The sequence below is a fragment of the Phaseolus vulgaris genome, chromosome 10, assembly GCF_000499845.2.
Source record: "Phaseolus vulgaris cultivar G19833 chromosome 10, P. vulgaris v2.0, whole genome shotgun sequence".
Taxonomy (NCBI): Eukaryota; Viridiplantae; Streptophyta; class Magnoliopsida; order Fabales; family Fabaceae; genus Phaseolus; species Phaseolus vulgaris.
The window spans coordinates 23,533,715-23,558,052 of record NC_023750.2 but is presented as its reverse complement, the minus strand read 5'-3'; the positions used below and the strand labels follow the sequence as shown (position 1 = coordinate 23,558,052).

Below are 24,338 nucleotides of genomic sequence, written 5' to 3'. Positions count from 1 at the left end.
TTGAAGGGCAACTCTGGAAAGGGAATATTGTTCAAAAGAAATGGAAGACTAACTCTTGAAACCTGCACTGATGTTGATTATGTAAGTTTTCTTGTTGATAGAAGATCAACAAATGGATATTGTACTTTCCTAGGTGGGAACTTAGTGACATGGAGAATAAAAAAAACAGAATGTGGTGGTAAGATCATTTGCTAAATTAGAATTCATGTCCATTGCACAAGGGCTATGTGAGTTATTATGACTAAAAATTATCTAAGATGACTTGAAGGGTAATTTAGAGGGAACCATGAAGCTCTACTATTATAATAAAGTAAACAATATACATGGCACATAATCCCATTCAGCATGACTAGACAAAACATGTTGAAATAGATTGACACTTTATTATGGAAAAATTAGAATAAGGTTTAGTATGCATGTCATACATTTCGACCAAGCAATAGGTAATGTGCTAACGAAAGGACTCAATTCCTCAAACTTCCATAATCTCATAACCAAGCTAGAAATGGAGGATATTTATTCCTTAGCATGAGGGGATTGTTGAAATATAAGTTTAAATATTGCACATTTACTTTACAATAGATACAAATTGACTAAATAATAAATATAACTTTGTTTGCAAGAAATTCCTAAACTTAAGGGATTGGAATTAGGTGTTTATTTTAAACATTTGCTTCTGAATTAGAATCTTTATTTCTGGATATTTGTTTCTGTTGCATAATCAGGAGAATTATTCTGTGATTAAGTGCAGATTCCATTATCTATTTATTAGGACAAATTTGTTAGTGATTTGATTTTATTTCTACAGCTTTAATCACCCATTATTTTTGGCTTTCATTACCTATTATTTCTTTCCTTAATTAGGTTGTAAACAGTTTATAAATAGAGACTGTAATCACATTTGTAAATCATCTCAGAAATACAATTCATCTATTTCTTTCAACTTGGTACCAAAGCTCTAGGTGACTCTGCTTCTACAATCTTCTTTTTTAGAAGCCTTCATTGCTGCAATTATTTTTCTGGGCAGCTTTCATTGCTACAATTTTTTTCTCCGTTGACCACCACCATTTTGTGTCGTTGATTGTCACTATCATTATTGCCGACCATCGCCGACCGCCGCTGCCCGAAATTTTTCCGACATTTTTTTCCAAACAAAACCACCACCAATCAGTTTTGTCTTATTGCTATCAACTCTCACCAATGTCGACTAAAAATTCAACTCCTCTTAACTCCAATGATCTGCAGGTGTTGCAAAGCAACTATCGTCTTGATGGAAGCAACTACCTGCAATGGACCCAGTTGGTTCGTGCTACCCTCAAGGGAAGGAAGAAATTGAATCACCTAGAAGGGAACCATCCAGCCCAAAATGGTCCTAAATATGAAGATTGGGACGATGAAGACTCTCTTATCATGACCTGGTTATGGAATTCTATGACACCAGAGATTAGCCGAAATTGTATGTTCTGCTCCATTACTAAGGACATTTGGGAAAATCTTTGTCAAACATACTCTATGAAAAAAGATACTGCAGCATGTTACGAGATAGAACACAAGATCATCCATACCAGCCAAAGGAGCCTTTTAGTAACAAACTACTATGGTATGTTGAATGGTTTATGGATCGAATTAGATCAATGTCAAAATTTGAGAATGAAGTGCACAAATGACTCTATCGCACTAGTAAAATTCCTTGAAAGGGTACGCATATTTAATATTCTTTCTGGATTGAACTCTGAATTTGATCCTATTAGGATTCAGATTTTAGGTAAGGAAAAACTCCCTTCTCTCTCCTTGCGTCATCAAATGTCTCTTCATCGGTTATGCCCCCAATAAAAAGGGGTACAAATGTTATCACCCTCAAAGTCATTGTTACTTAATCAAGAGAATTATGTTGCAATTAAGTGCAGATTCCATTCTATATTTATTAAGACAGATTTGTTAGTGATTTGATTTGATTTGTACAGCTTTAAACACCCATTATTTCTAACTTTCATTACCTATTATTTCTTTCCTTAATTAGGTTGTAAAACAGTCTATAAATAGAGACTGTAATCACATTTGTAAAACACATCAGAAATACATTCCATCTATTTCTTTCAACTGTCATAAAGTTTATATTTCCAAGGATGTCACCTTCCATGAAACAGAGTCTTTCTTTCCTAATTCTCAGCTTCAAGTGGAGAATATTCAAGAAGTTGAGGACCTTTAGTTGCCACTTTTTCCTTTGTTGCAGGATTTCGTTCTTAGGGAGGATGACAAAGACCCTACGTCAACATCATTACCAGAGAAGAATAATGAGGACAGATACTTTGGGAAACAATATCAGCGAAGGCAACAAAAACCTGTCCTGGTCGAACAGCAACTTCAATTGTCCGAACCGAAGGTAAGAACTCATATCTGTGAGACTCTTGAGGACACCTTAAATGAAACTAACCTAGATGATTTACCTATATATTGCCTTGAGAAAAGAAAAAAGATCTTGTGCCAAATATCCTATGTCCCAATTTGTGTCTATAAAAAAACTTTCTATCCAGCACCAGAGTTTTCTTTCAGCTATTGATTCTATCAGAATCCCTACATCAGTACAAGAAGCCTTAAAGGATGAGAATTGGGTTCGAGCCATGAATGGAGAAATGAGCGCATTAAAAAGGAATGAGACTTGGGAGATTGTAGAGAGACCAAAAGATAAGAAGGCAGTGGGTTGTAGGCGATATACACAGTTAAGCATAAGTCTAATGGCACACTGGATCAATATAATGCAAGTTGGTTGAAAAAGGGTATACTCAAACATATGGGATCGATTATGAGGAGACTTTTGCTCCAATGGCAAAAATGAATACAGTCAGAATTATTCTCTCCTTAGCAGTGCACTTTGGTTGGGAGATATATCAATTTGATGTTAAGAATGCCTTCTTGCATGGAAGCTTGAAGGAAGAAGTATACATGGAGATTCCACCTGGTTATGGTGCAGTTAACGAAGCGAATAAGGTGTGCATACTTAAGAAGGCCCTATATGGTCTTAAACAATCACCTCATGCTTGGTTTGGAAGGTTTACTCAAGCTATGGTATCTTTGGGGTACCGACAAAGCCAAGGTGACCATACTATGTTTATAAAACATTCTCAAAATGGTAAACTCACTCTACTTTTGGTCTATGTAGATGATATGATTATTACAGGTGATGATGAGATTGAAAAACAAATTTGAGGGAGAGACTGGCAGCTCAATTTGAGATGAAGGATCTTGGGAAGCTGAAGTACTTCCTTGGGATAGAAGTAGCTTATTCGAGACTGGGCATCTTTATTTCTCAAAGGAAATACATCCTTGATCTTCTCAAAGAGACTGGAAGTTGGGTTGTAAGACCACTGGAGTGCCAATAGAGAAAAATCATAGGATATGGAATGATGAGGAAAACCCAAAAGTAGAGAAGACACAATATCAAAGACTTGTGGGAAAACTCATTTATCTATCACACACTAGGCCAGACATAGCCTATGCAATTAGTGTGCTTAGCCAATCTATGCAGACAATAGATAGAATTATTCAGTACTTAAAAGCCTTTCCAGAAAAAAGGATTGTTATTCAAAAAGGGGAAAAACTTATCCATGAAAGTACATAATGATGCTTATGCAGGATCGATTGTTGATAGGAGATCCACCATAGGCTACTGCATGTTCTTGGGTGGAAATTTGGTGACATGGAGGAGCAAGAAGCAAAATGTAGTTGCAAGATCAAGTGCAGAGGCAAAATTTAGAGCCATGGCTCAAGGGGTGTGTGAATTATTATGGATGAAGATCATACTTGATGACCTAAAAATAAAATATGAAACTCCTATGGGTTTGGCGTGTGATAATAAGTCTGCTATCAGTATTGCACACAAGTTCAACATGATCGAACAAAGCACGTAAAGATAGACCGACACTTTATTAAGGAAAAGTTGGATAATGGTCTTATAGCCACTAAGTACATCCCTTCCAAACTCCAATTGGCAGATATGTTTACTAAGGGACTTCCCATAAAACAATTCGAAGATTTTACTTTCAAGCTGGGAATGATAGATATACATTCACCAACTTGAGGGGGAGTGTTGCATAATCAGGAGAATTATTCTGTAATTAAGTGGAGATTCCATTCTCTATTTATTATGACAAATTTGTTAGTGATTTGATTTGTGCAGCTTTAATCACCCTTTATTTTTGGCTTTCATTACCTATTATTTCTTTCCTTAATTAGGTTGTAAATAGTCTATAAATAGAGACTTTAATCACATTTTAAATCATCTCATAAATATAATTCATCTGTTTCTTTCAATTGTTTCCTTTATTTCAGGAGATTTATTTATTTTTATTTGGATCTCATTTTTCCTTTAAGTACCAATTTATTGTTTCTTTTTTATACCAAGAAAAGTAATTTCATAATTATTGTTTATGGCCTACACATTTTTCCACAAGTCTAACTCAACCTCAAAAAATGGGCTTGCAAGTTGAGGTTTACACCTACTTATAAATTATAATTTGATCACATCTCTAGTAAGTGTCCTCTCACCGAGGACTAGACATCTCAAGCGAGGAAATATATATTTATGGGTGGTCTCATGGTTATCCAAAAGGAGGCAACGAAATAGGCTCAATAAACCTTTCTAGGATAGGCTCTGATACCATCTTAAAAAGTGAATTTTAAGTCTAATTTAACCTGACAAAACTGACTTTAAGGTTGTTATACCAACTTAAGTTTAGATATGATAAGAAAAGTAGAGTTATTGTGTTCAATTGATGTATATTATATATACACATGTACATTTATATATATATATATATATATATATATATATGAAAAGTACTATCCTATAACACCCAAACCTTAAGCTAGGTACATACACCCAAAAATGTAGTTTAAGAAGGTTAACACGATAACAATCACAATTTTAACATAATTATAGAAATATCTAATTAGAATTAATTTATTGGAATCTGATTAAAACATATGACATCATCTATATTCATATGAAAGTTCCTATAATTATTTGTATTTATCGCAATTAGTATGTATTTCTTGCAATCATGTAATGCATACACATTTTCAACATCTCTTGCATCTATTTCTCTCTTTCAACAAAAAGTTACATACAATGAATGCCCGTAGATTTCAAATAACATAGATAGTACACATACAAAGCAAAGAATGTAAGAACTATATCATATAGAATTAAGTTGAAAGAATTATAACATTTTCTCATATTGAAAAAAAAAAGACATTCTTAAATATCTACACACTTAGAAAGAAAAAAAAAACTATAAGATTATAATGGCAAAAGAAAATAAGCTTATGCTAAATAAAGCATGTCCATTTCAATAAACACAATATTTTCCATTTTTATACTGGTATATAATTAACTTTAACTGTCACTAATAGTATCCTTCGATTGGCATGGACTAGGGAATAGAGAAAAGGTAGGGAAAGTATGTCATACCGAGGCAGTCAATAAAGCTGTGTAGACATTGTTTGTCATTAGCCTACCCGGTGATGCCTGGAAAGCCTTTTGTAAGGCGTAAAAAAGAAAAGACACCTTATCATCAAACATTGTACTTCCTCCATCCTGCAGTCCAACACCCAAAAGGTTGCTTGCAGTATCAAGACCAGCACGGGAACCATACCTCAGATGCCCAGAAATTATTAAAGCACCTAAGAGACCTACAATCCCAACAACAATGCCATCACTTTCATCAACATTATAAACATTTTTCCTAGCACTGTCAGCACTGATGGATAGACTTATGCCTCCCAAATTCTTGACAGATGGAGTTTCTGAGGTAAGTGTCATCCCTTCAATATACACATCAGGAGAACTAGCACCAGTGTTACTGCAACTCTCAGCATATTGAGAACCTTCATCATCGTGACATGTTTCTGTGATTTCACTGCCACCATCAGTTTCATTTTTTTTTAATTCAGGATTCTTTGGTGCCGATTTCGGAACATCACTTTCTCCAGCTTTAGCTTCCCTCTGAAGAAGAACAAGAAGAGTTTCTATCCCTCCACATGCTAGGAATGCTTTTGCAAATGAGTGAGCTCTAGCTATATTAGGCTGCACAACCAACCTGTAGAAGAGATGTAACACCCTGGCAATCTGGAAAATAAAGTAAGTAAAGAGTAAATATTTCTTTAAATTTGATAACTGAGATTTTAAAAATTAAACCAAAGCATAATAAATTTATGTTAGATTGTTCAAACTTCCAAATAAGCCACTAAACTTGAGATTAGTCATAACCACAAAGAGAAGATGTGGATTACATGTTTTCAGACAAAGCAGAATATCAAATATCAATAACCCTGAGTTTTTTTTCTAGTTTAGTTATGCAACAAAGTAAGGTATAGTTAATGGCTCATGAAGTAAATTTAGAGCATACAGCATTACATAGAAAATAGGGTTTAGCTTTGGGGCAATTACAGCAGAAGTGTCAAATATCCCAAACACAACTCTTGAAGTCCATCCTCCCGAATAAAATGTAAAAGCGAGAGCAACTTAGAAGCTATAGTTAAAGGGGTCACGACATAGCAGTACTTTGTCTTCGTAACTATTGTAATTAATGAGTAAAACTCTGATACTTTGATAGTTTATTAGTAGCCTAGAATTGAGTTTCAAAAATTTATTATATTAAGAAACCCTCCCAAAATAGCACAGCACAGTAGTACACCAATCTATGATGTACCAAAGACATCAAACTAAAAAGACTTCACAAGAACACTACAAGAAACTTAGTGAACTACTTGATCCCAAATAAACTCAAAAGGAAACACTTAACCAGTTAATTCCTTGCATTTCTTTCAAACTATATACACTAAACAGCCACAATTTGAGAATGTAAAGCCTTTTAGCATCTCTATCGGTACCATAAGCTCTAAATTAACTCCCAGAATGGACTTGTCACATGTCTGGAATGCTCTTCCTTCTTGTGCAAACATTGCTGAATCTTGGAAAACTATTGGTACTAAATTTTTAGACTGATTCACCAACTATTCTAGTATTTTTTGCTGAAGCTTTATAAATGTGCAATATTTACACCATATTTCAACAAAACCCAACATGGGAGATTGTGACAGACAAAAAGACAGTAGGGTGTAGATGGATATTTATAGTGAAACATAAGGCAGATGGGTCAATAGTTAGGTATAAAGCTAGATTGGTTGCAAAGGGTATACTCAAACTTATGGAATTGATAGGAGACTTTTTATCCTGTAGCAAAGATGAATAGCATCTCATCTTGGATGGGAATTACATCAATTAGATATCAAGAATGTCTTTCTTCATGCGGATTTAGAACAAGAAATGTACATGGAGATTCTTTCCAGATTTGAAATTCATGGTGGAAGGAATGAGGTATGCCGCCTAAAGAAGGCCTTATATATGCTCTTAAACAATCTCCAAGAGCATGGTTTGAGAGATTTACAAAAGCAATGGTTTCCTCAGGATATAAGCAAAGTCAAGGAGATCATACTTTATTCATAAAACACTTTGTTATAGGTAAACTTACACTTTTGTTGATCTATGTGGAAGACATGATTATTGCAGGAGATAATGAAACAGATAAATTGGCTTTAAAGGAAAAATTGTTAGCCCAATTTGAAATGAAAGACCTTAAAAAACATAAGTATTTCCATGAAATAGAGGTTGCTTATTCAAAAAAAAAAGGATTTTCATCTCCCAAAGAAAATATTTACTTGATTTCCTTAAAGAAATAAGTGAACCTCAACAGTTCCTATTAAACAAAATCATAAAATTGGAACTGAAGAGAGCTTTGCTGTAGTAAAAACCCAATATCAGAGATTGATAGGAAAACTTAATTATTCATCACATACAAGACTAGACATTTCTTATCCAGTTAGTGTGGTACATCAGTTTATGCATGATCCAAGAGAAAGACACATGCAAGCAGTTAACAAAATTCTTTCGTACTTAAAGTCAAGCCCATGAAAGGAGTTATTCTTAAGGAAACAAGACACTTTGACCCTGAAGATGTATTTTAATGCAGACTATTCAGGTTCTGTTAATAGAAAACCGACATTTGGGTACTATGTGTTTCTTGGAGAAAGTCTAATGACCTGCAAAAGCAAATTACGATAGAGTATCTTGTTCTAGTGTAGAAGCTGAATTTCGAGCCCTTTCTTAAGGCTTGTGCGAAGGAAATTAGATGAAGATCATACTTGATGCCTTAAAATTAAGGTTGGCCCTTATACTGTGATAAAAAGTCAACCGTGAGCATTGCCCATAATCCAGCCCAACATGATAGAACAAACATATTGAAATTGGAAGACACTTCATTAAAGATAATCTTGACAGAGGCCTAGTGGTTACAACTCATGTTCCTATAAGATTTTAGATAGCAGACATTTTTACTAAAGGGCTTCCTCAAGGCACATTCCAGGATCTTGTAGACAAGTTGGGAATGATTGATATTGATTTACCAACTTAAGACGGAGTGTTGTAATGGCAGATTATTAGGATAAAAATATTCTTAATATCTCCATAATAATGAGGAAATAATACCTTTAGAATCTTCCTATTTATTTCTACATATCTTTATTTCCTTTTGTAAAAGTTTTGGTTATTAGAAATAGAGATGATGAGAATGTAATTTTTGTAATTGAGATCAATAAAATAATTCTTTAGTTTTGAACTAAAGTGAATCAGAAGGTGAGGAACTAGACTTAGACATAATAATTTATGGAGATCCAGGGGAAGAGATAGAACAAGGGCTAGTTTCGAGATAAGCGGAACACATGCAGAAATACCCAAAGTACATAAATGACTACCAGGTGAAGATGAGAAAAAAAAGAGGAAATGAAAATATTTGCTCATTAAACAGAAAATCTTAGGAAATATATAACCTACCTCAGAAAGATAAACATTTGTAACATTTGTGATGTGGAATAACAAGACACATTCTTGGGAGCGAAATTCAAGTTTTATGGGAGTTGTATGGTTAAGAATAGAAAAAGAAGCACATCCAAAAGCTTTTAAAAATTTACAATCAGCAGCAGTTTTAGAAAAAACAATGGAACAAGAAAAATAGAAGGAGCAGTAGGTAATCTACTTTTAAGATGAAACACTAAAGATATGGTCCTAATAGGATAAAGGAAATGATACATCACTAAGTAAAGTAAGACCCATGTCAGCAATATGATGATGCTTCCCTTCAATGACAACATTTTGATGATGAGTGTAATGATAAATGAGTTTATGAATAATTATATTTGAATTCCTTTTCTAGAACTCCTAGCGTTACTTCTGAAAAATTGAATGGGAAAAATATATCTCTTCCTCTGCCTAAGTTGAATTAGGGTTCCTTGGCCAAGGTTTCCACGATCAAATTGGACCATAGAAGAAATTGATTTTCAGCCTTGTGCTTTATTGTGGCAATCTGTGGAACCCAAAATATTGGATACTCGTAAATCATTCACAACGTCCAACTCATTTTGGAAAAAGGCTCAAAATATTTGTATACATGATATTCAACACCTTTATGACTCTGCCAATAGACTTGCCTCTCAAACAAACAGATCACGAATGATATCTTTTATGGCTAAAGCTCAATCAGTTGAAGAATTGAAGATGTTCTTGGAGGTTGAGTCATTGGATGAGACTCAAAAGCTAGAGAAATGTTATGTAGTTATCATCCTCCATATCATGAATCTAGATTTTGGTCATCTTAGAGATCAACTTTTAATAGGTCACAAAGTTCAGTCTATGGAAACCTTGAGAACACAACTTTTTTGAGTTCCAACTCTTCAAAGCAAGAATGTACAAGACCCTATTGAATCTTTTGTCATGGCATCTAGACGTGGAAAAGGAGGACGCAATACTAGAGGAGGACAAGGCGCTAGGGGACGTCCTCAATGTATGAACTGTAAGAGAATGGGTCATAGTAAGAAAATTACTTCTCTGTGCATAGCTTTCTTGACAAGACAATTAATATCTCTAAAGTTGAAGTTCTTGAGCCCAAATTCTCTTATGAAGAGGCCAAGAATATTCGAGACTAACAACTATAACAGCTTGACACACTCACTACACAAACCATTTTGCAACTGCTTACACTCACAATATGTGGAAAGTCAAAGTCCATGGGTAATTAGCTCAAGTTCTTTTGATTACATTTTTGGTAATACCTCAATGTTCTCATACCTATCTTCTCCTAAAAACCCTCATCTCATAACTTTCGCATGAAAGTCGTGTTCGTTAGGAATACATGTTAAGATCTTTTTTTCCTAAACTATCTGAACCAACATGTAATTCTATCATTTCTATCATGCATTCGAATATTTGGGGTTCAAGTCTTGTCTCATCTTTTGTTTTAGATATTTTGTTACTTTTTATTGGTGAGTATACCATATGTACTTAGGTTTATCTAATGAAAGAATGTTTTGAATTGTTGTTTATCTTTACATCTTTTTTGAATGAAATCAAAAATCAATTTGGTCGAGTAATTAAAATTTTAAAAAGTGATAATGCCAAAGAATACTTCTCCTCTAATTTCTCTATGTTTTTAAGTTCACATGACATTTTACATTCGTCTATTTGGCTCACACACTTTAACAAAATGGTATAGCAGAAAGAAAATATAGACACTTGATTGAAATGGCTCGTACCTTATTGTTTGGTGCCAATATATCCGTCCATCAATGGGGCGATGTTGTTTATTTTTATTTTTATTTTTTGGGGCGATGTTGTCCTAAATGCTTGTTTTTTTATTAATAGAATGTTGTCTTATTCTCTTAGCAAGAAAGATCTTATTCCATTTTGTTTCCAAATGAACCCTGGCCTGATAAGGCCAACAAACTCTCGCTAGGATAGGCTCTAAATGATTCTAATACCTTATTAAGAAATAAACTTTAAGTTTAACTCAACCTAATAAAACCAGCTCATAAGATGAGATTTGCACCCACTTATATACCATGAAATATCCTTATCTCTAGTCGATGTGGGATCTCCAACACACCCCTCACGCCAAGACCCTCCAATTCATGTGTGGGACTATATATTTATGGGTCCGATAGCCAGTGGCCCGATAAGCCCAACAAACTCTCGTTAGGATAAGCTCTAAATGACTCTAATACCATCTTAAGAAATGAACTTTAAGCCTAACTCAACCTTATAAAATTGGTTTATAAGGTAAGGTTTGCACCCACTTATATACTATGAAATGTCCTTATCTTTAGTCAATGTGGGATCTTCATCTAATTTCCTTCAAGATATGCCTCAACATATTCTTTATGATGAATTGGAACTCCACATCAGTGTGTTCATCAAAAAAAGTCTTAATCTTGAGAAGATAATCTTCCATTAATTTGGAACCAAGTCAAACTACACGCATCGCAATATATCATTGACACACGCGAGATTTTGTTGGAAGACCAAAATATTCACAAATCTACTCAAAAACCTCATAGGAGTGACTCAACCCAAAGACACAAGACAAAACTAACTTAGAGAGAATCGATTGAAGCCAAACAAGTAATCTTGAACTTCCCTCGCTTCATACTCCAAATCAGCTTGATCAAGTTTATGAGTATCTTCAGTGAGATAGCGTGACAGAACTACATGATTTTCAACATGTTGTTGCCAATGAAGATAAATTAACTCATCAAGCTCTTCAGCAATGGAAGTTGGAAAGGACTATGATGCGGAAGACATAGAAACAGATGAAGACATCGTGAAAAAAAGACATCGCAATGATAAGATGACTTGAAAAGAGACTTGCGATAAAGAAGTCACAAACAGAAACTCACAATGAGGAACCCTAGATTTTCAGAAGAGGAAACATTGGAAAACTAGCTCTAGATAACATGTAAAAGGGATTGAATGATAGAAAAAGTTATAACAAATTGAACTGTGTTTATTATTTTCACTTTTGAAATAAGAAGCTTACAAGAGTATTTATAGGTAACCGCTTACAACAATAGATATAGTTGTTAGTAATAGCTAACAGTTTGTAACATGGTAGTAATAGCTAACAAATGTAACAGATAGTACATACAAAATATAACTAAGTCTTCACTCTAATATTGTGGATTGAGAGTGATAGTACCAGTGTAGTTCAAGCATTTACCACTTTTACTATTGTTCCTTGGTGTGAATATATGGTTAAATTGTATGGCTCTTGAGGAATGAAGTTTAAAGTTTCACATATAGAGAGAGGGTAATAGATGTTCTGACTTACTTGGAGCACAAGGTATTGTTGATAGTTGGTGGGATGTTATGCTTTCTTTTCTTAGTATTGCTTTCTTCAATACAAGGGTGGATAGCGTTTACCTTTTTATAGGTTTGTTTAGATTTCGTTAATGGGTTTGTTTCAATCCCACTTTATTTAAGAAATATTGGATAGTTATCTTTTTCAGTTCTTTTTATGTCTTATATGGGGATTTCAGTTAGTTGAACATAATAGACATTCATTTACCACTTGAAGGAGAGGGTAGAAGTCGTTAGAAGACTCTAGAAATTTGTTTGTAATATTTACTTCGTATTAATCCTTTTCAAGTTTTACCATCAAGGAAATGGTAGATGGAGTTATTGACAGTCACTAAAGACTTCCCTCATACTGATGGTAATCATTACTCAAAAATCTTCACCCATTTTGCGATGGTAACCACCATTAGAGTTCTTTTATCATTAGTCGCGAATTTAATAGCTTTATTTTCTCCTAATTGTATCCTTATATTTATATTTATTTTATAATCAAGGTTTGCTAAGATTTCTCCAAGCAATTTCTGCCAACATAACTCCAGTGTAATTTTAGTCAATCAATAATAAGAAAAATCATTTTCTTTTAATAAAATAACAAACTATCTTTATACTAAATAAATTTTCATAACATAATTTATAAGTTGTTTTTACTGCATAAAGTTTTAAAAATAGAAAGCAAAAATGAAAACAGAGGATAAAAAAAGTTACCTAACAATCTTCAAACATAAAACCAAAGGAAAAAATTTACAAGTAAAAACCATCGGAAACATGAAATACGCAAGCAAAGCCTTTTGAAATATGGATAACCTCAACAAGATTGGCCTAAAAGGATGTTACTGATAAATACAATACATCTGTATTATATGACACGAACTGCAGAAATCGTGATATCAGAATATTTTATTATAAGAAATATGAATTATAAGATGTTGTGTGTTTCATATTAGCATATTTCTTACCTGACCAGGTTGTCGACAGTCAATCATGAACCCAAGTAAACATCGAACATCATCTGATGCCAATGTAGGAGATGCTGCCACCATTAGAAGTTCAATTACCACTAAGAGCTCGTCAACCAAAGCATTGACCTCACCAATCGGTCTTGTTGATCCAGTTAGATAAAAATTATTTACTGAATCTTTTTCTGGAACAGTCCAATAACTTCTTCTACAGCCATCAAGAAGCATTTGAATGGCATTGGCCTCTCGCATCACTACCGACTCAGTGAAAACCATGTCGGCAAGTGATGATAGAAGCTTCTTTTGTATGCCATAACTACATAAACTCCAAACTTTTAAATCCAGCAACAGTGTGGTGAAGAGACGCACTTTGAGCGTTTGGTTGATATTTTGAGATAGACAAAGTGAGACAACTGCAACAACAAGTTCCTCATCACCTACACCATCACGTGTTCCATCACAAAGTGAAGCCAGGGTTTCGAGAAGGTAATTTAAAATCTTCGAAAGAATCTCAGGTCCTTTGCAACGAGCCAACTCCTCACTGTTCCTCGGATGTTGAATAGCCATTGATATAATTCGAAATATTGGACCAGCCAGAGATGAAGTGGCTACAGACACAGAAATATTCCCCTGCCGTGGTTCTAGAGTATCCTCGTGTACATTGCTAATTGCTAAGGGAAGCAAAGATAATGGACCACCGTAAGCCAATGCCCACAAAGCATCTACAGGTCGAATTCGTGTGGCAACATGGACTTGACCAAGAACCTCAGCTGGGCGTCGAAGCAATCCTGAAACATAATAAAGGAACCAACCATAACAAGTACAGCAGTGCATATTTTACATGCCTTGATAAAAGAAATTTTGTCATGGTCTGACAGTAAATACATGCAATTATTTCAATAAACTTAAGGATCTGGATTTTAAATACTAAAACATTGTACACAAAGTTGTTTCTTAAGAAGGATTTAGAGACCAATAGTTTGTCTATACACATGATTTATGACATAATATTGGGGCGTTATTTAATCCATATAACTGACCCCATCTTCCTAGTTGAAAAAGACTTGGCTATTGTTGTTGTTGGACTTCCTAAGAACAAGCCATGGATTATCCAACAAATAATCAGTGATATCAAAATGAAGAACTGACAAGAGATGAAAAGAACCAGCGATCTAATGGAGATTGGTTTACACTAAAACTAAAAATAATAAGAGACTAGAAAGAGATAGTGCCTAAAATTGTAACAGCTAGTAATATATAGTAAATTTGTAAGATTAACCACATAACGAATTAAGAAACTGAATTCAGTTAATCAAGCGCACGAAAAAACAGTTATATCATGCATGGCCAGCTAAGCATAAGTTACACTTGGACATAAAAGAAATCCACTGTTACTCTTTTTTTTTTAGATCAGCAAAGTTGTTACTTACTCGATGACTCAAATAATACTGCATGGTATAATATTTTGTATTTTCATGGGCATGGTTCTCTATATAAATATGAAATTACATTATCTTCCAATAACACTGTTTTCTTAGAAGTGTTAATATTCACTTTTCATACTAAACAAATATACAACCTAGGTTTTTTTCAATGCATTTATAACTGAATTTAATGCTAATTCATAACTTGTGTGAATAAACAAGAAGCGTGCAGTTTACAGAAAGACAACAAAAGAAGAAGAAATACAGTGGAAAATAACCTCTTAATAATCAAACAATTGTTACCACTGAATGAGAAAGGAAAACCCGCATGTTACTTATAAAACATGCCAATTTCCAACCCAAAAAAGGTTGTAAGAATTTTCTAGTTACATCATATAAACAAAAACTTAGATTATTTATCAAGCATTTTTCTTTCATGAAAAATTAACATACTTAGGCAGTAGCAGAAAATTTTATATATTACCGTAAAATCAACACCCAGAAATTATCTGACCTGCAGCACCAGAAGGTGAAGCATCTGGACAGAAACGCCCACTGAGCAAACTAGGATGATAGAGTAGGTGAATGAAATCTCCAATTTCTGCATCCAAAAGAACACTTTCCTCTGCCTTGCTCTGCACATGGGCATTTGTTGCAAGCCATGGCAGCCCTGCTGCATTACCAAAAGAAGGTACAATATCCCCTCCTCTAGTAGCCAAGCGTGCCATCCTTTCAGGGCCAATTGGTTCCCTGAAGATGTAAACAGGCCCCATCTCCGCAAACAATGGGCACTGACGACGTCTCCTTTGCAAACCAGCCATAGTAGGAGGAGGGTTAGTTCCTATGCAGCAAAATGCAAGGGGTTTGGAAATCCTGGGGAACTCAAAAGGACGAATTTCGTATAAAGACCCATCTACATATAATCTAATTTCATTTTCTGCATTCCCAAGAATACCATTCTTGCTTGTATGTTCAAGACCAATGAAGTACCAGCATTGTGGTCTAAATGCATAAGTAAAATGTAAAGCAGATTTCCTTGCCTTTCCACAACCAATTTCAACAACCAAAAATTGAGCATGAAAATAAGCCTCTATTCCCTGATTATCAGCAGATAAAAAACTGAATAGACGTGGCATGTGTACCGTACCTTCACCAGCAAGAGCACTGGCTGCTGCAGCAGCTGACATAGCTGATGACTTACCTGATTTAGCAGATGCAGCCGCAGCAATTGCAGCAGCAACTGTTGCTGTATTTAGTGCATCAGCAAATGATTCAATGTAGATCCATGTTGCAAATGCATACCCATGGATAAATGGCCAGCGACCCTCACCTGGACCCAGCAAACCAGAACTTTCGCCATCAAACTCAAAAGTGCAAGCTGGTCCACTAGATTCCTTTTCAGTTATTGCTTTTTCCAATGCAAGCATCAAGCGTGAAGCCCAAATTGTGGTAAGTGTTCTTGGAATGACTTCAAACCATCTATGAAGATCACTAACAGTAAGAGAATGCCCAGCCAAGTATTGTATGCAGCGGCACAAAGGAGTTCCATCCCACCTTATCTGCCCATTTAAGCCAACATCTACAGTGAAAATTTTTTCTGCTGTTTTCAACAGTACTCCTAACAGACCAGCCATCGAGCACATTGCTCTATTTCTAGTGCACGCCCTTAATATAGCAAGAAGTCCCCTTACCATTCTTGTCCTAGGTGACATGACAACATCAGAATCACCAACGTAAGGAAGCCAAGGAATCAGTTCACCTGACACAATGGCTGCCCGAGAGTTCAGCATTACACTAGGAGGATTCTCACCATCCTCTTCAAAACTTTCGACACCACCCATTGTTGCAAGAAGTGAATCTACTATTAAGAAAGACACGCTGTCCATTTCTTCACCATTCCCAAAAATTTCTACACCGCTTGCAATATTCTTCAGTTTCTCCATACCTTCAGGTTTCCCCATAATAGCAGAATCAATTAAATGCAATAATTCTGCCGACATATTTTGCCCAGCATTTTTTTCCCAAGGCTTTTGTGGAGAACTAACAGAAGAATATGTAGGCGAACCAGAATGAACTGAAGCAGGATACTCCTTGTCCGTGTGACCAAAATGCCCCTCTGACCCTGGGCTTGTAAGATGGTCATGTTGCATGTCATGAACTGGGAAAAGATTGCCCTCAGTTGAGTACACCCCGGACGAATATTTTAAGTTATCTGTATTACCAACAAATGGGTGTTGTGCTTTATCTGCTGAATATTGGTTTGAATCCACATGTTCATCATGCTTCTCTTTATCTTTCAAAGTTTCCTGCTCAAACCTGCCGCCCTCATCCATAGCTCTAGTTACAGAATTTATCCCATGTCCTTGTGAGCGTACCTTTTCATTTGCCTGTCCATCCCCAGTGTCACTCCCAGCATTCACATTTTCCTTCTGAGGACTCTTAACAACTCGCTCCACGCCACTATTATTCACTTCATGACCATCTAATCCATTATCAGATATTTTTGTCTCTTTTGGTTCTTCCTCTTCTTCCATTATACTATCACCAAATATGCTAATAAATACTCATTCAAATAACTAAACCAGCAATCCACCTGCAAATAACACAATTAACAAATTATCCATCCAAAAAGTCTAAATTAGAAAAGGAAACTAGTCACCGATATCAAGAGACCAGAACATCTATGGTATAATATTTGCAATCGATAAACATTATATTACAAAATTTCGTCAAAACTCTCAAACAAGAAAACCGTTAAAAAGCGCCGGCTTAACTTATTAACTCATAAAAGCATTCTCAAACACCTACACTACTTGAAATTCGCAAGCTGGTTATGATCATTCACTCACATTATCTGAAATCAGCTCAAATCCCTCACACGTTGCCAGAACAAATCAACAAACACGGACACACTTTCATGCATACATTACACGAAGCCAAACAAAAAACATTGATCGTGGTGACGAAATCGGCATTGTTTACGTGACGTGAGATTCAAGGAAAAAAAAAACGGTTAGAAATGATACCTCGGTAAAGTGACGTTGAGACTTGATCGAAGCTCGGAAATGGAAACGAGAGGGAGAAAGAGAGAGAGAGAAGGCGAATTGGGCGCGAGAGTGAGGGTGGAATTGGGATTTGGCAAAGTGACTATAACTAACGGGCTATAAGTATTTGCCGCTTCTGTCTGTGGTTTTGCCCAGTCAAACATGGAATTTTGAGAAACCAACGGTTAGCTTTGTGGTGCCTATTTTACCCTTTTTCCCTCCACTAATTTTTTTTTCCAGGGAATTTTTCTTCTTATAAATTTCTTTTAAAACACACCAAGTCTTTTATATTATTATTATTATTTAAAATTTATAAAATAGAAAATACCAGTTAAATATAATGAAATGACAACTTCGTCCTTTTTCTTTTTTTTATTAACATCTTTCTTTTATTTTCTAGATTCTACGACCGACGACATCAGAATTTGAAATATAATTTTATATTCTTAATTCTAGAATTAATAATGAATTTGATATATTTTGAACTCCAAAATATAAAATTTTATTTTAAATTTTAGAATTTAGAAACTCTACATATTATACAATTTACAATTGAAAAAAAATCCTGAATATTTTGTTCAAAGATAATTTTAAAATTAAAAAATTTAAGGAAGAGGAAGAAGAAAATATGAAGGTGGAGCACAATAAGTAATTGGTATGAGAGTGATTCTAAATCCAACTCAAAATTTCTTTAGAAAATCTTTCGCATTCTTGCACATTAAGAAAATAGGATTCAAAGATAAGATCGACACTTTTAAATTAATAATAAGATTAAATGTGCATTAATTTATAAGATATTCGATGTAGTCTTTGATGTAAGACATGAATGGATAAATATTTTAATTTTAAATTTTTGTATTTTAAATTTATTATGAAGTATATCTTATTACACTTTTTTTTATTGGATTAAATATGTTTTTTTTTTCACGTAAAATTGATTTTTTTGGATCTATACTGGTATAGTATGAAAACAACTAGAATGAGTTATTATCAAAAAAATTATATGACGAAATTTTGAGTATGTAATAGATGTTAAAATATTTCATGTTGATTTATTATTGATGTAGATATTATAATATTAAAATACATTACAAGTTGTAAAATATTTTGTTATTAGTAAAACTTATTTCAATAGTTTCCTTAATATTTATTTGGAAATTCACAATTTAAGACAAGATAGTTGTTGGAAAAATTTATTTTGAATTATAGAAGTGATTACATGTAATGAATCAATATTTTTAAAAGAAATTTAAATCTACTATATTTTTCTATATGTTCAATAATCCAACATCGTTTAGGAGTCGAGATCAATGACAGTTCAAATATACTTTTCTCCCTTAACTTACCGAGATGTCTTTTAAAGACAAAACCGTGACGGAGTATCGAGCTCCAAAGCGCGAACAATACCTCTAATTCTGATACGCCAAATAGTTTTACATAACTTAGAAGTCGATGTTAAGGGCACTTTAAATACAACTTTCTCCCTTAACTCACCAAGTCGCCTTTTAAGGAAAAAACAAAAGTGGACAATACCTTAGATCATATTTCCTCAACTGACTTGAGATCCAAAAATGACAGTTCAGTTATTAAGCACATCAATAAAATGAATTTGATCTTAGCCAGACTTACGTCAGTGAGCATTAAGTTCGATGATGAAGTTCAAACTTTACTACTGTTATTGTCTTTTCCTGACAGTTGGTCCGGAACGGTTACAGCAGTTACCAGTTCAGCGGGATCCGATGGATTCACTTTTGAGAAGATTTTTTATCTCATTCTTGGCGAGAATGTCCAAATCTGGAGAATTATCTAGTGAATCGCTATATGTCATCATAGGTAAGGAAAATATCAGAGATAGTGGGAGCAAGAACAAAAGGACTCAATCAAAGACTCGAGATTGCTCAAGTGTAACATGTTGGAACTGTAAGGAGGTGGGGCATTTCAAGAATCAATGCACAAATGATAAACAAGTCAACATTGCAGAAGACTTCGCGGACGAGGACCTTTTAGTTTGTTGCGCGAATAGCAGTGTGAATTCCTGGGTCATAGATTTTGGTGCTTCATTTCATGTTACCCACAGCAGTGAAGCATTGCAGAATCTAATTATTGGAGACTTTGGAAAGGTAAGACTAGTAGACAACTGAACTCTTGATGTTATGGGAATGGGTGACATAGTGTTGAAGAAACCAGTTGGTTTCTGGACTTTGAAGGATGTCAGAGTTGTTTCAAGCTTGACGAAAAGTTTGATTTCTGTTAGGCAGTTGAACGAATAGGGACATGAAGTGAAGTTCGGAAATCAGCAGTGGAAGGTCATCAAGGGAAATCTTGTCATGGCCCGCGGAAGAAAGAAAGGTTTGTTGTATATGGTCGGATTACCGTTTGAGGGAGTGACCATCCCAGTTCAGAAGATAAACAAAGTCTGGTTCACAGAATCTCGTGGGCAGAAGAGGATTGTCTTTACAAGAGAGAAACCCAGAGCCACAGGTCAGATTCAGGATGAAAGAACATGGAAAGGTTCAGGTAAACCAGTCAGAGGTACTTATGGCAGTGGGAGCACGGGTCGTGCTTCAGCTGAGGTTCCTAGATGACAATGGGTTAGGAGAACCAGTATTCCAACTGTTGAAACATCTCTAGAAAATTTCTTGTTGAGTATGAAGTATGTTTTTTCTCAGGCTATTCCAGGATCCGGAAGTTCCTATAAATGGGAGCCGGTAAGAACAGAGAATGGGTTAGTGACTGACGTGTTGAAACTCATGGGAGTTTTAACGAAGTCTTCAAAATGATTAAGAAGGCTGGCAGCAACTAGGGGTGGAACATTGAGTTTCGTCGACAGATTACAGAAGTACAGGTACACAGTTGAAGCGTAGGTGAACATTGTTCCGTGACTTCAAGTGGGAGATTTTGGATATGAAGCCAGGACCAATTGGGTTGGGCTGACTAGACATCATGTTTAGTTAGTGGGCTTAATCATTGTGTCTCCTTTATAATTTATATTTAAATAGATCATTGTACTTGTAATTGGTGTGCAATAGGACATAAATGAAAACCTAATAGTTGCCCGTGTGGATGTAGGTTTCAGTTGGCGACCGAACCACGTTAAATCATGTGTTGTTTATTTTCTGTAGTTGATTCGTCATTATGTGTGTTGTTTAGTCGTGCGTTTTTCCCATCACTAGTTTGCAGAAATTTGAATCCTTAACTTGTTTTAACAACATATTCAAACAACACCTTATAAGGTATGTGGGCTTGTTCGAGTAAGCACTAAGAGAAGTTATGTTACTTCAGATCCCTTAGCAGAAAATATTCACACTAATAGGCATAGGTAGGGATGACAAATAAACTTGTCTCCGTGAGTATTGTCTATACACATCCCGATCTGAAGGAGAATATTTGGATTGACCAGGTATGGGTATCGATAATACCTTATTTTTTATATTGAGTATGGGGACGGGATTAGTATATACATATCCTCGTTCCCACACCCATTTAGTCCTCACACTCATACTTCATTTAATATTCCCTTTGGACTTTAATTTTGTAACCCTTCTTTTTTTTTCTTTCGATACACAATTCTTTTTTATTTTCTCTTAATTGTTTGACTTGTTAAAAATTCACTCAAATTCTCATGGTACTTTCACTCTTATCACAATCATCATTATACTTTTTTTTTTCCTTTGTGTGGTTTCTTTCCGATGGTGTATTGCATTTCAGGAAACACAAACCTTAATTTCATTTAATCAAATAGTTTATAGAGCACACATTTGATTATTTCTACTTCTTTTTTAATATTTTTATTTATTGTTTATTTTTTCAATGAAAATGTTTGACTCTCAATTTTAATTGTTCAACTTGAACCCTTCATTTATTGTGTAACATAAAGAAACTTATTCTTTGACTCTTAATTTCATTTTATTTGAAGAACCTTTGTTTCACCAAACAAATTATTCTCTCAACAATTTGGCTTGTTCGGTATCCATCAAGTTTACTAAGATCTCCAAGGTATTATTTTGATCCAATTATTACTTGGTATTCTTATTTGATATTTACACAATTATAATATTTTTTTCTAAATGTTTGGCATTTAAGAAAATAAAATGTGTATCATTTTGACATTAAATTCATGATAATATCATGTTAACTTTGCCATGAATTTTATTTTTATTTTTTGTAAAAAATTATTTGATTAATATTTGGTATTGCTTCTGAAGTTATTAACTTGATTTCTAAAAAGATTCGCGGAGGTAATGTGGCTTATAAAGTTGATATTCACAAAGCCTTTGACACTCTAAGTTTGAAGTTTTTACTATTAGTTTTCACGCTTTGGTTTTCACTCTTTGTTTGTCAGTTGAATTAGTACTATTCTCCATTCAGTTATGCTTTCTATCAAAATAAATGGTAGTTTAGTGGGTTTTTTTCCTTGTAGTAGAGGTGTTAGACAAGGTGATCCTTTGTCTCCTCTACTTTTTTGTCTTGCATAGGAAGTTCTTAGTAGAGGTCTCTCAAAGCTTGTGAATGATAAGAAGATACTACATATGGCTAGTCCGCAAGGTTTTCTCACTCCCTCTCATATTTTATATGCGGATGACATTTTTGTTTTCTGTAGGACAGATAATAAGTCTCTTAGAAATTTGAGTATTTTTCTTACAACATATGGTCTTTTCTCGGGTCAATATGTTAATAATTCTAAGAGTAGTTTTTTCCCCATGGATAATTCTGCAAGATTTGTCACCAAAATTCAACGTATTCTTTCTTGTAGTCATGGTAGTTTGCTTTTCACTTATTTAGGAGTGTCTATTTTTGTTGGTGCTCCAAGGGGTCGTTTTCTTCAACCTTTGGCTGATAAAGTCAAATTGAAGCTTGCTTCATAGAAAGGTAAACCTCTTAGCATGATGGGTCGGGTTCTGTTGGTCAATACGGTGATTACGGGTCTTCTAGCTTATAGTTTTAATTTGTATAAATGGCATGTCTCTCTTCTTAAGCAAGTTGAGCAATGATGTCGAAATTTTATCTGGACTGGTGATATTCTGAAAAAAGGTATAACTATTGTTAATTGGGCTACAATTTGTTCTCCCCTTGAGACTGGAGGTTTGAAGATTATTAACCTTCACCATGAAAATAATGCATATATTCTTATGCTTGCTTGGAATTTTGATTATAGCAACAAGCCTTGCTCTCTGCACTTGAAAGTCAGGGTTCTTAAATCAAAATACGAGTTTCGAATGATTTATAGATCCTCATCTCTCTGGCCTGAAATTAAGCAGTTTTATTCTACTATACTTTATTATACTTCTTGGACTGTTGGTACAGGATCTTTTATTAATTTCTGGAATGATAAATGGTGTGGTACTACTTCTTTAGAAAATTTTGTAAGATTATCTGATGGTGTTAGCATTTCGAATACAATCTCTCAATTTTGGACAGGTGGTGATTGGAATATTTCATTGTCTTTACAACAGATGCCTCCTCTTTTTAGTCATATCATGGTTAGGGTGGAACAAGATATTCCTAATTGGATTCTAGATGATTCTGGTCGTTTCACTCTTAAATCAGCTAGGACTTTTTCTTTGATCTAGGAGTTCCCTGTGGTTGGGGTAAATTTATTTGGTTTTCATATCTTCTGCCTTCCAAAACTTTTGCCCTTCGGAAATTTTTTCATGGGCGGGTTCCTACATATCAACATATTCAAAATAAAGGTCTGCATATTTGTTATATGTGTACGCTTTATGAAAAACACGGAATCTATTCAGTATTTTTTTTTAATGTACTAATGTTTTGCGTATTTGGAGTTGGGTTCGGCAGATTTTTCCTACTTCTCATTTCTCTAATAAGGATGATCTTTTCTCCTTTATTAAGAGTGATGGTAGTCCTTTGGTTAAATGATTAAGCTTGTTGTGATAACTTTTTCTATTTGGATGATATGGCGTATGAGGAATTATGCTCGTTTTCTGGATAAGATTGAGGTTTCTACGGTTATTTCAGTTATTAAAGATTTAACTCGTCTAGTGGGTAATTCGTCTAAAGCTTCAATGAAGAATGGCATGTTGGATTTCAATGTGATCAAGTTTTTTGGTATTAATACTCGTACTGATAAAGTTCTTTGTCCTCTTCCTGTTAGATGGGAGTTTCCTTCACCAGGTTGGGTTAAAATTAACACTGATGGGGCTACTAGGGGATATCCTGGTCTTGCTACTTGTGGAGGTATTTTTCGTGGGAGTATGAGAGAATTTATTGGAGCTTTCTCTGCGTTTCTTGAAGTTCAGACTGCTATAGTTGCTTAGTTTTATAAGGTTATACATGTTATGGAGGAAGCTCAAAAGATGGGGCTTACTAATGTCTGGTTGGAATGTGATTCTGCTTTGGTTTGTGTTGTGTTTACTGCTATGACCAATGTTCCTTGGATGCTTCGTAATTGATGGAATATTTGTCTTAATTAGTGTGGGAAAATTGGGTTTATGGTTACTCATATTTTTCGTGAAGGGTGTGCTGATAAGTTGGTTAATTTAGGATTTATTCATAAAGAATCTTTTCATTGATAAAATAGGTTATCATCTAGTGTCTTATTATAATTCTTTATGAATATGTATAATCTACCTATCTATGGTTTTTATTAACATATAGGTTTTGATTTATTCCCCCCATATTTTTGTATTTTCTTTTAAATAATATTTTTTTTTCA

At 34.5% G+C, this 24,338-nt stretch overlaps 1 protein-coding gene across 1 annotated transcript in view; it reads right to left on the bottom strand.

Moving 5' to 3' along the window:
• The window catches only part of LOC137819559 (BEACH domain-containing protein C2-like), a 56,314-nt gene extending 39,114 nt beyond the window's left edge, over nucleotides 1-17,200 (bottom strand). The window contains exons 1-3 of the mRNA XM_068623446.1: nucleotides 15,136-17,200; nucleotides 13,198-13,985; nucleotides 5,471-6,127 (exon numbers count right to left, since the gene is read on the bottom strand). Coding sequence (XP_068479547.1) covers nucleotides 5,471-6,127; nucleotides 13,198-13,985; nucleotides 15,136-17,155 — 3,465 coding nt within the window. The 5' untranslated portion in view covers nucleotides 17,156-17,200. The remainder of the gene's footprint in view (nucleotides 1-5,470; nucleotides 6,128-13,197; nucleotides 13,986-15,135) is intronic.
• Nucleotides 17,201-24,338: the final 7,138 nt, after the last annotated feature.